Here is a 12,590-nt window from a genome sequence, read left to right on the forward strand (position 1 = left end):
ACGCCAACTTTAAGGTGAAACATCAAGAAATCCCATTGCAATTTTTCATACAAACTTTAGAGGCACAAATCTGACGAACAAAGCATCGAACAAAGCCGCGCTTGTTTTTCCTGCCTTTGCTCACTTCTAAAAAGAGGCAGCTTTTACAAATCGAGAGCATTTGTTTACAATTTTTCAAGATTGGTGCTCTTGAAAACGTGAGTAGGGGACCGAGTCGGCCATTGTGGCAGCCGTGTTTGTATTCTCTGAAATAAACAATTCAAAAAAGTGTTACGTTTTAAATGCTGAGAAACTGTTGGGGGCAAAACGACCTCTCCGCTTTGAAATCTAATGAAATACCAGGAGGCTCCATCTAACCATTTACGGCAGCTACGGAAGGTGTAGTAGGTGGCTGATAGTTCATGAGTTGATTCGATACAGCGATCAGCGCGCTATTGGTGATTTGATGGTGCATGAAGAAGAAGAAGAAGGAGAACGATGGTGTTTTGAAAAAAATCCCACACGCTAAAACCACACAGCACATAGAATGTGTAAGCCCTACTCATAAGTGCATAATTTCCAGACCACACAAAAATGTTTTTTTTTTAGATTTTTTTGTGTATTTTAACTTAGATGCTAATTCTACACTCCCACAAAAATGTGTTACAGTTACACATTCTCAAAAACAGCTCGTACACTCGTCTAAATGCTAAATGTCGATATTTTTTTTGTTTTCCAAGGTCACTAGTAAACCTAGCTAGATTGCTGTACAAAAATTTTTGCGAATTTGACGATTTTGCGGACACAGGAGCTGATTTTGTGAATGTGCATGGATTACACATTTTTGGTGTAGTCTGGAAATTATGCACTTTAGTGCTGAGCGGCGTTAGCGTGTATCCCTACAACACAGGGGAAGATTTGATAATGCCTCTATAAAATCTAAAACAAAATCTAATTAAAAACGGTTTGATGTAGTACGGTGTTAGACTTTGGACGGACTACATATCGAACGTATAAATTTAAATTTAACATTTATTTCTTGATAAGGTACTTAATTTGTGGTCCGTTCAAAGTCTAACACCGTACATCAAACTGCTTTTAATAAGATTTTGTTTTAGATTTTATAGAGGCATTTTAAAAACTCCCCCTGTGTTATAGGGATAGGATTTTTTCAAAACACCATCGTTCTTCTTCTTCTTCTTCATGCAACATCAAATCACCAACCGCTTAAGTTGCGGGTGTTACAAATTAGGGGTAGGCGGGGCAATATGGACACCCTAAGGTTTTTGCCAACTTTAACTGGCAAGATGTCAAAAAAGTTAAGTTTTTTGATACATGTATCCTTTTAAAGTCTATTTAGCATCTATTGCATAAGAATGCTCACGAAGAAAAATGATTTATCCACTTCAAAAAATGTTATGAAAAATGTTAGTTTTTCATGACCGTCTTCAAGCATACGGGGCAGAATGGACACCCCCATGGGGCAATATGGACACCATGAGACTTTTACGAATTTCGTACATTATTTACAACTATAAAGTCATTTCATTATAAAACAACTATTATGGATGAATAATACGCCGAAGTAGTTCATTTTTGTTCAGTTAATTTAAATTCAGGCAGTTTTGAATAAAGCTTCGTTTTTGTCGGCATGTACAGCTGTGCCTAGAACAACTATTTTCCACTGCTGTCGTTTTTTGACCAATTTGTTTCACCCTATGTCTACTATAGTGAACATTTAACCGAAAATATACTGAAATCGAAGAATTTGGTTGGTTTGTGATTTAGGTTATATTTTTCCCATGCCGCTTCTTTCAAAAAGGTGAGTGTCCATTTTGCCCCGGCAGCAGAAGATATTGCCAAACTTGATTTTTGATATAATAATGAAGAGAATATAAACATGTTAAGCATGTAGATACAGCAAAACTACTTGGATGTGTTCTAGAAATATCAGGTTTTAATCGACCTGCAATAAATTAATCACTAAATCTTATTTTAGATGGTGTGAAAATTATAATTTCTATGCACAAAAAACGGAGAACGCAACTTTTTCGTGTAAAATCAAGTATAATTTCAATTTCCAATGTTTCTTTCCTGAAACTACGTTTTAGATAAATGGACTATATTCTCCATTCATTAAAAGTTCAAAAAAGTTCGCATATTTCAAAATATTGAGGGTGTCCATTCTGCCCCGGGTGTCCATATTGCCCCGCCTACCCCTAAGCAATCTTTCCTAATGTAGAAAATCAACGTTTAGCACGCTGTTCTTTCGAATATTCTAATCATTCTTGGTCTTGGCCGGCTAAATTTTATGTCTAGTTGTCTTGCATCTTCATTTATATAATGGAATAAAATGTCGGGTCGTTTGCTCCGGGTGTGCGTATTACCCCAGGTTATCCTAATCCTTGAATTCGACACTGATTCAATAAAGTCGTCTTCATTCGCACTGACTTAGTTCGAAAAATTTATTGTCGGGTTCGTTTCTGCACTCACGTTGAAATCACTGAATCATGCTCCGCTGCGCATACTCTGGCTGGATGGCGACGGACGACGGCAAACTGCAACTCGGCCCAACGTATCTAAATACCAAGGTAAGAGATTCCCGCAAATGTCAAAAATGAGACTCACCAACACATCTGCGTTAGTTATGAAAAGTTGGTGTGTTTACACTAAAATGTCATTATTTCAGCAAAGTTTGCGAAGTTTTACTAGTTTGGAAGCTTCTAAATGCTGTTAAACTATGTTTAGAACCAAAAAAAAAAAAATTGTCACCGATTTTCAAATGGTGATATTTCCTGTTTTATTGCATGGAGGTCACAATTAATCCAGTGAGATGCAATTAAATAATTGCTTCTAAGATGGGAGTGCTTAATTTCTTAAGAAAGTTTACTAAATAGTGATGTGCCCATACAAATCAACGCAAACTTCATAACTATTTTTTGCTTTTTTCCTTTTCTCACTAATTCGTAAATATTAGCGGGAATCTCTTACCTTGGTATTTAGATACTTTGAACTCGGCCGACGATGTTGCGCAACATGACAATGAGATTTAGCGCGCCGGTAAAAGAGTGGCGGTTCGTGCAAGGGTTCGTGTTCCCCTTTTGTCGGTTGTGTGACATTGCAAATTGCGCGCGACAAACCAACGGAGCCTAGGCATCGCATGCTGTTCCGTTGTTGGTGCAGGCCAGGGAGGTCCACCGTTTATGCAATTTTCATTTCTGGTTGGGTTTTTTCTGTGTTTTTTCTTCTAAAAGGCATTCCTATGTACCTAGGTATATCGGACATGAATTACTGTCGAGCATGACAAATCAATCGCTTGCTTGATTGGCATTGTGGTGAGTGATGTTAGGAAACCGCGATGGCATATTAATGGGTATTTGATTTGGTTTGCAAACAACAACTCGGGGAAATTGAGTGATTTGTTGGGTGGTTTGTTTTGGGTAGATTGTTTGAATTTTAAATGTGGTGAGCAGATGACTCAAAGTCGAGATATTTGCGAATTCTGTAAATATTCGTAAGTACATATCTCTATGTTAAGGTGAAGAAAATTTACCTCACAAACAATAATGGTGAAACCAAATTTGATTCGCTGAATGATTTCCATTGCATGAAGCAGAAGCACATGCTAAGAAAACATGTGAATATGTTTGGCTAATTAGTTTAAATCTAAACCAGATATCTTACCTTTTAACTGATGTCCTTGGAATCTAAAATGTAATTTCTAATTACGGGCCGATTTCATCACTGATAAATGGTAACGATCTGTTAGGATAGACCAACGATTAAAGTTTTGAAATTTAGAAAGATTTCTGAAAAAAATCGAAGAATTTTCGAAATGTTCTTCCTGAACATTTGTAGCAAAATTGTGAAAAGGGCTACTAAAAGAAATTTAGATTAATGTAGGAGACTTTTTTGCAGATTTTTTCTGGGGTTTTCTTAATAATAATTGTTATAGGAAATTGCCAGAAATAATTACTGAGTAACTTTTCAAACTATCAGCCAAAATTATTGAAACTTTCTTGAACAAAATTTAAATTTGTTATATAATTCAGAGTTCAAAATGTTTAGCTTAATTCTCCTTCATTCTACCCAAATTTATAGAGATTTTTATTTCCTAAAGCATGAGCTTGGTCTTGATTGGCCGATCGTAGTTGATGCTCCAGTATTATCAAATCAGAAACACTCCCACAAACGAAACAGATAACTGCTTGAGAATAACAGGCATCCTCAGTTTTCAGTTGTGAGGGTCTGTGATCTTCCATTTTATACGCTTGCTCACGGCAGATCGTATATACCACTATGTCTGCACACGTTCATGCTGGCCATAGACTCGCGGATACATGGTTGAGCAATACGATTTTAGTGTGTTTTTCCGTGAATTTAGAGTGTACCGAGCGAATATGACGTCACGCAATCCATTGTCGCTATTGAAATCGTGACGTCATGCTCGTTTGGCTACACGAACTGACAGTTCGTTTGGCTACAGTTGTCTTCGCCTTCGCGAGTCTATGGAATCTATAGTGTCTATAATGCTGGCATGTCTTTGGGAAACGGCTGTGCGGCCTGTGTGGCAGAGAGTTCACGTTGGTGCATGGATGCCAAACGTAAGGTAATAGATTGCATATTTTAGTCTGAGGGTGATGTAGTAACGGGGTAGTCACTCTACACACTTCATTTGTGCCAACATTGTGCACTGGTGTGCCCTAGTGTGCCGAGGTGCCGAGGACCAGATTTTCACGCTTGTCATAATAACGGATGCACTGAACTGAAAACATAATAAAACAATCTCAGCAAACATTGAATCGAACGAAAAAATGTTCACTGTTATGAAAATCGTGAAAACCTCTTCCGCAAGTTTTTATGGTTATAAGTTGGATTTTTCAATTAAAATTATTATTTTATATTTTAGGTTCAAGAGCGGTGCACATATCTATAGCATGATGCCCCTAGATTCCTCTGTTGGCGTTAATTAAGAAGAATGATAGCAATGATGCATAAAGGGAGATATTGTTGCTGTCAATCTAACCCTAGATCTAACCCCAATATATGAAACCAACTCGTGAAAATGGTTTCGAAGATCCATTTGCACAAAATAGACTACATTTCCCTCCTGACTATGAATGAAATACGTTAAGAAACTGCTGAAACCGCAACAAAACCGTCACTTTCTCTTACATGGTCAGGTGTTCACTTCTGAAGATAAAATATACATATTTTCAAAACTAGACATCGTGGTTAATACAAACTTATTCGCGGAATTACATTACACCCACGACAGCCCGGTTAAATGCCTTTGTTCTAGGGCAAACTAATTGACAGCTGGAAAATTTTCCTGGTTTCAAAGTTTGCTGAGATGGTTTTCTCATAATTTCAGTTCAATGAGGTGCCAGCCGGTGCCACTGGTGTGCCCGATGTGCCCAAGGCACACTGTGTAGAGTGACTACCCCTTGTGTAGTAATGTTTACTGGTTTCATAGCTTGTAGGGGTGACGGAATAGGGATCGAACCCTAGACGAACCAGAAACGGTGAACTACCAAGCCCGTCTCTAAGTGAAAACTTTTTCTCATACTTTGTAATATTGTTTCGAGCACATCAGAAAAGAATGCATCCGCGACTTTTCAAGGAAAAAGAAAATTCTGGGAGAACTAGTGCAACAATTAGTGGCAAAAAAAATAAAGATTAATGACATAATTCTCTTTGAGATATCTTTGAAACAGTTATTGGTGGAGTTTGGATCGAATTTTATATCGACAAAAGCACATACGACCTATTCAAATCGAGCTCCAGATATGTAATATTCTTGTTGTAAATCTTCAATAATTTAGGAAATTTTTTTATAAACGTTAAACGTTTCACCTTTTCAAGGCCAAATTTTCTCAATCGTTAACCCCTGTTTTGCCCAAAAATATACCTCACGAACTGACCCAAATTTCTCATCTCCGCTTCCACAGAAACCTATCAATCGCGCAGCCGGCGGGAAACGTTGGCCGGTGCCGGTGAACTCACCGAGGAGGAAATCTCCCGTATGGCGGTCGACATTGCCCAGGCCGAGCGCCGGATCCTGCACGAGTTCGGCCCGAAGGCGTGCATCGAGGAAGAACCATGCCGACTGCACGCGGTCCGATCGACCCGCACGGCCGCTGCCCCCGGCGACTACCAACCGGACTGGAACGATATCTTGAAGTTTGACCAGAAATTTGTTCGCCCTCCTTAGAGGGCGCGGCCCCCTGCACGACGGAACTGAGTTTCCCCTTTTTTTCTTGGTATATTTGTAGGAACTACAAGGTGCGAGCATCCGGTATGAAGCAGTGGTACCTGCTGTCAGTGTTCATCGGAGACTACATCCGGGATGTGCAGTTCTGCAAGCAGCTGGCCAAGCGGCTGGCGTGCGATCGGAACCAGAAGGAGTTTGTGCGAGATTGAGGCGTTGCGTTAGGAGCTGCATGGATGGAGCGTTTAGATTAATTGTTAAGTAGTGCGAATGGATTAAATTATTTTCTGTAAATAGACGTCTATCTTTTTATTTGGTATGAGAAATGTCCGTCAATAAAAACGATTCATCAATCAGCCTCAGCCTGTTAAGCTGAATTCTGGACAAAATCTTGTACGCTGAGCTGAGAAGCGTCATTCTTCTGTAGTTCGACCACTCCAGTCGATGCTCTTTCTTGTGTAGCGGGCAAATGAGACCATCCAATCAATTAGCAGGTAGTTCTTCCTCTTCCAATATCCTCAATATAATTGTGCTCATTCTGCGAATGGAGTGACGTGAGAAAAGTCGGAGTCGTATATCGAGATGAAGAATCCACTCTCGAATGAAGTGACTCGCCGTGTAAATCAAATGGAGAGTCACCTCATTCGAGTCGAGATTTCTCACCTCGATATACGACTCCGACTTTTCTCACGTCACTCCATTCGCAGAATGAGCACAAATAGAGCTTGCTGACGTTTATTCACCTTTCTCTTCCAAACATGCAGGCGGAATAGGATTTGTTGTCATCAGGAAAGGTTTCCCGATGAAAACAAATCCTATCCCGCCTGCATGCTTGAAAGAGCGAGGTGAATAAACGTCAGCAAGCTCTATACGGTGTAAGAGTTGATACAGCTGCTGAGTAGGTTGCTTGATAAGCTCAGTTTGAAGTTCGTCCTTCCGAGCCGCCTTGTTGGTCTTCAGACTTCTAATGGCTGTCTTGACCTTGTCTAGCGTTGGAGGTTCTACAACCTGTCGTTGTCGTCCGTTCAACAATACCTCGAAGTGCTCTCTCCACCAGGCAGTCACCATTGTTTTGTCTGTCAGTTTCCATCACGGCCGTTGCACATGACGGGAGAAGGCGCTGTTTTTCTCCGCACGCCATTGACAGTTTCGTAAAACCTCCGCATATCATTCTGTTCCATACTCTCTTGCACTTGAGCAATCACATTTTTCTCATGGAAAAAGATTCTTTTTTGCGATGGATTAGTTTTTCAGCTACTCTTTCTTCCCTATATGGCTCCCTGCTCTGTCTGGTCCCCGACAGCAGGATCCGGCTTCTGGCAACATTCTACTCGTCCGTTACGCATCAATACTAGACATAACACTGACACTTGTTGCAGATGTTAACTTTTTGAAATTTTCGGCTCGCAGTCTAATAAATTGCGGCAATTAATCTTCTATCAGCGCCAACGTTTCGGTCCCGGCTATTGGACCATCTTCAGGGTTCGATACACAAATCAACAGGTCACACAAGTTTTGCAAATGTTTGGATCAGTTGCAAAATAACATCCAATGCCTCTTCAATTCGTTTTTGAGAATGTTTTGATTTCAAAACAAGAATTAAAAAAAAAAAAAAGTGTGCCCCCGTACCCAGACTTGATACCAGGACCTTAAGTCTGTCTTTTTTTAACGCTTATGCCCGAACATAGGTACCTATTTTACACTAATTCAACAAGAACTCGGCTTCATTGGCTGTCATCTGACAAAGAAATAATGTTCAATGCCTACAATGTTTCGAGTCATTACTATGCATTGTTTGAATGCAGATACCTACAATTTCCTTTTCATTTCGATGCCATTTTCATTCAATGCTATGCGATCCATGGTACCGCTCGATGTGAGCCTTCAGAAGCACTTTATAGTTGAACGCTTGCTCGCACAGATGGCAGCCGAAGGGTCTCTCCTGCGTGTGGATGCGTTTGTGCGTCTTGAGTGCGTACGAGCTCTTGAATCCTTTGTTGCACACCGTGCAGATGTACTTTCGCTCATCTGAGTGCACTCGCTGGTGGTGATACCGAACTGCCCTGTATGGAATTAAGTCATTAGTTATCTGTAAACTTTCAAAGTACATATCGTGAAAACGTACACACTCTTGAACGTCTTTCCACAAATACCACAGGGATAAATGGCTTCACCATGTCGACCTTGCATGTGTAATTTGAGGGAATCGTCATTCTTGAGCGATACGCCGCAAACCGGGCAGATGCGACCATCCTGTTGGGAGCACCTTCGCTCGTGTTTCATCCGGGAGAAGTTACTAGCGAAGGCCAGTTCGCAAAACTTCCGGCACGTAAACGGTCTTACGCCTTTATGTTTGTTCAGGTGAAACTCCAGTGCATAATTGTCCTGAAACGAAGCTGTACAAATCGGGCAGCAGACGTATTTTCGGATTGAGGGATTTTCCGATGTGCAATGTGCTTGATGCATCTTTAGCGCAATCTTGCCATCGAAATTTCTGCTACATATGCTGCACGGGGTGACCTTTACCTGATTGAAAGAAGAATAGAACGTTTCGAAAGATGTCGTAACGTATATCACAGATAGGATCACCATGGTTGGCGTATTAGCTCACCTGGTGATGATCTACCTCCAGCTCAATTTTATCTAAAGATTTCCTTCTCTTGCGTGGTCGCTTTTTGGTTGTGTCATCTTGGACTTTGGCCGAATCACCATCAACATCGACGGTAGCTTGAAGCTTTTTTTGTGGAGCTGGCTTCTTCCTTCTGGCACGTTTAACCTTTGTGCCCGTCGACTCTTCAGTAGACAGCGCATGAGTAATATCTTCCTCAGTCTCGTTTGGGATAACGTCAATCGCCTCGAAAATAGCATCCTCGCATTTCTGACCACCAACTAATTCCAGTTCTGCATCCATCACCCCGGTACGTTCCCAGATGACCTTATGAATCTGATCCAGCTCATTCAGGGTAGCTTCCGTGGTCCATTCGTCGTCGTCGTCACAGGACAACCCCATGGGAAACTTTCCTAGCTTTCTAGTGGCCTTCGCACAACATTCCCGAAAGTCCGTAATCATCTGAACCAACTTCCAGCAGGTGTGACAAACGTTGTGATCTTCTAGCGTCAGATACACACCGAGTGCCTGGTACAGCTTCTGTTCCGTCACCCGGATGTCGGCGGAATCGAGATTCATTTGGGTGCTGAATTCGAGTAGGTAATTCGGCGGGCACTGTCGAAGACACAATGCACAGAAGCTGTTTTTCACATTTCCCGACTGGGAGGAACTTGCTCCCAATAAATCGGGAAAGTGCCCCATCAGTTGGGGTTCTATCACAGTTTCGACCTTTACGCACGAATAATCTAAATAAAAAAAATGGTGAATTTTTTTCACAGGAAACCAAACAACTTTTGATTGATAAATACACACCTGTGCCATCATTATTCAGAATATTATTCGTTGGATCGTCAATGACTTGAAAGGACATTGTAGTTCAATTTATTCACTCAAGAGGAGAAAATATTAAAAACTAGCCGACGACGAAAAGTGCAGCAAAAATGGAACGCTTGTCGGTTATGTTGGTAAACACTGTTTGCAATACACGGTCAACTCATCTAACACATCTGTTGTGTGTGGCACACAGAAATCTCTCACAAATTTCAAATAACGGCCGATAGGCCTAATCAGAAGACGTAGGTATGGGACAAAGTATTTAAATACCAAGGTAAGAGATTCCCGCTAATATTCACGGATTAGTGAAAAAACGAAAAAAGCAAAAAATAGTTATGAAGTTTGCGCTGATTTGTATGGGCACATCACTATTTAGCAAACTTTCTTAAGAAATTAAGCACTCCCATCTTAGAAGCTATTATTTAATTGCATCTGACTGGATTAAATGTGACCTCCATGCAATAAAACAGAAAATATCGCCATTTGGAAATCGGTAACAAATTTTTTTTAATTGATTCTAAACATATTTTTTCAGCATTTAGAAACATCCAAACTAACAAAACTTCACAAACTTTGCTGAAATAATGACATTTTAGTGTAAAAACACCAACTTTTCAAAACTAACGCAGATGTGTTGGTGAGTCTCATTTTTGACATTTACGGGAATCTCTTACCTTGGTACATATTTATATACTTTGGGTATGGGATACTGCAAGATGACGTCACGAAGCCGTTTACTGACAGTTCAGCGAGCTTGTTTACATTGACTTAGTCTCTGGCGAAGATCCGGCAAAACTGTTTTTTCGATACAATAGGGTCCTAAAATTAAAGACGAAATCTCACTTATATTGAATAATACGATCAAGCATGGTATTCTAATCGAAATTGTACTTCACTCGAACTTGAAAAACAAAGGAATAATGAGAAAATTTGAAATAAGTAAAATGGTAAATAGTTCTACTTTGACATTGGATCACAAAAATAACTAAAACGGCCGCTATGGAATGAACAGATAGCGCCACCGTAGCCTTGTGTGTTTGACGTAACTCGACTGCTGTCACTGTCTTATCGTCCATATACGGTGGCGCTTTTGTTTTGATGCGGTGAGTAGCGGAAAAGTCGGCTTCAATGATCCTTTGAGGTCAACCTTGTGTGACTGAGCTCGACATTTTTCGCACTGGGATTCCAAAAATGTTTGGTCAAAAAATGCACTGAAAAAAATTGACACGATTGATTCGCGTGTTTTAACTTATGAACTGACTTAAAATCGAAAACGTTAGACTGATGTGTTTTTCCAGTTTATTATAAGTTTCCTACACTGAAAAAAAATGACACGATTGATTCACGTGTTTTAACTTATGAACTGACTTAAAATCGAAAACGTTAGACTGATGTGTTTTTCCAGTTTATTATAAGTTTCCTACACATTACAATAATCTGATGCATCACATATATTCCACGGCAAGGCCCACATCGTCAAATCACATGTAATTCACTTCGATATCGTGTTGGTTACATTTGGAATTTAAAAACCTTCATCTTCAACTGTATCCAACAGTCAAAACATTACGATTTCATATGTGATACGATTGAAATCGAAGTAATTTTTCAAATGAATTTGCGCTACTGGTTATTACATATGTATTCCATAACTGGTCACACATGAACCACGAAAAAAACCGTCAAACGTTTTCCATCATGGCGACCAACTGGTGGAGGATTCTCGGAAGCAGCAAAATCTCGTGTAAGTACAAAGTTTAAGGGTTCATTCACAAATTTCATAACGCCAAAATTGGACTTTCCTGACACCCACCCACCCCTTCGTAACACTATTTATATGGGGAAAATTTTATTTGTTCGGGCTGTAACACCATGAAGGACACCCACCCACCCCCTCCAGCGTTATGACATTTGTGAACAAGCCTTAACATTATCCGGAACCAATTTAATCAATTTGTTTCTACATTTTCTGTTTTTGCAGGCATACCGTGCTATTGAGTGAAGTGGTGTTAGACTCGGTGTTATGTGGTGGAAGAATTTGTGTAGCTGGAGCGCTAGTGGCATGCGATAATGGCGTTACCCGCGAGGCGGAAGAGCATAATGCAGCTGCGAATAGGATTTTCCTCCATTTTCAGCTTAGCCATTTTCAGCTTAGCTTAGTGGGAGACCGCGCTAAAAATGTTTGTTACGGATGAAGAGGATCTGAGAGCATTCGTGCAAGGGGACCGGATGCAATTGATCCGGGTCCTGGAAGAAGGATATTTCATTTGATGTAGGCTCACTTCAAGTGTCCAAGTAAGTAAGGTGTGAAATTTTTACAAAAGCCTCAATAAATTGTTATTAAAATTACAAACTTTGTGTTTTAAGAATCAAAGAGCATCGAATTTCCTTACACAGTGCAGTGCTCATATTTCGCGCGAGCTCTTTTTTTACTTTCACGAATTAATTTGAATATCAAAAGAAGTGTTTTGAAGTTACATTATACTAGTTTACAATCAACGCTTCATTTGAAATTCAAAATATTCGTGAAAGTAAAACTATGAGCTGGCGTGAAATAAGGGCACTCACATTGTATTTTATGCCCGGAGGATTGAATGGGTAGCTTAATATTAACTCCATGTGTATCAAAACACGAAATTCATGTTAAAAATAATGTGACATTTATGTATTCAAAAGTTGAATTCAACTAGATTGAAAAGGGATATTTATTGGCACTTCAATCTGAATGCATACGTAATAAATTCGAATTCCATGTGGGATCCACATTAAAATTGAGTGGATTATTTATAGGTCGGGGCAAAAATAATATTGGTGATTCTACACGAAAAAAAATTTCCATATGGAATATATAAGAAAATGTTATACATTTTTGCCATTTCGTTTTCCTAATGAAGCTCATCTGAGTGCGTAATATGAAACATAACATACGATGAATAAAAAGTATAAGTTTCAACTTAT

At 39.8% G+C, this 12,590-nt stretch overlaps 2 protein-coding genes across 2 annotated transcripts in view; one reads left to right on the forward strand and one right to left on the reverse strand.

The window, feature by feature from the left end:
* Positions 1 to 6,488, forward strand: part of LOC109419680 (uncharacterized) — a 44,384-nt gene extending 37,896 nt beyond the window's left edge. The window contains exons 2-3 of the mRNA XM_062853853.1: positions 5,931 to 6,162; positions 6,255 to 6,488. Coding sequence (XP_062709837.1) covers positions 5,931 to 6,162; positions 6,255 to 6,402 — 380 coding nt within the window. The 3' untranslated portion in view covers positions 6,403 to 6,488. The remainder of the gene's footprint in view (positions 1 to 5,930; positions 6,163 to 6,254) is intronic.
* A 1,473-nt stretch (positions 6,489 to 7,961) lies between these two features.
* On the reverse strand, positions 7,962 to 11,067 carry LOC109622103 (zinc finger protein 626-like). Its single transcript, XM_062853854.1, has 4 exons — positions 9,612 to 11,067; positions 8,802 to 9,544; positions 8,316 to 8,716; positions 7,962 to 8,253 (listed from the first exon to the last, which is right to left on the reverse strand). Exons 1-4 carry the CDS (start codon positions 9,667 to 9,669, stop codon positions 8,031 to 8,033), a joined length of 1,425 nt encoding a protein of 474 aa, XP_062709838.1. The 5' UTR covers positions 9,670 to 11,067; the 3' UTR covers positions 7,962 to 8,030.
* Between the last annotated feature and the right edge of the window lie 1,523 nt (positions 11,068 to 12,590).

Source organism: Aedes albopictus, chromosome 2 (assembly GCF_035046485.1).
Source record: "Aedes albopictus strain Foshan chromosome 2, AalbF5, whole genome shotgun sequence".
NCBI lineage: Eukaryota > Metazoa > Arthropoda > Insecta > Diptera > Culicidae > Aedes > Aedes albopictus.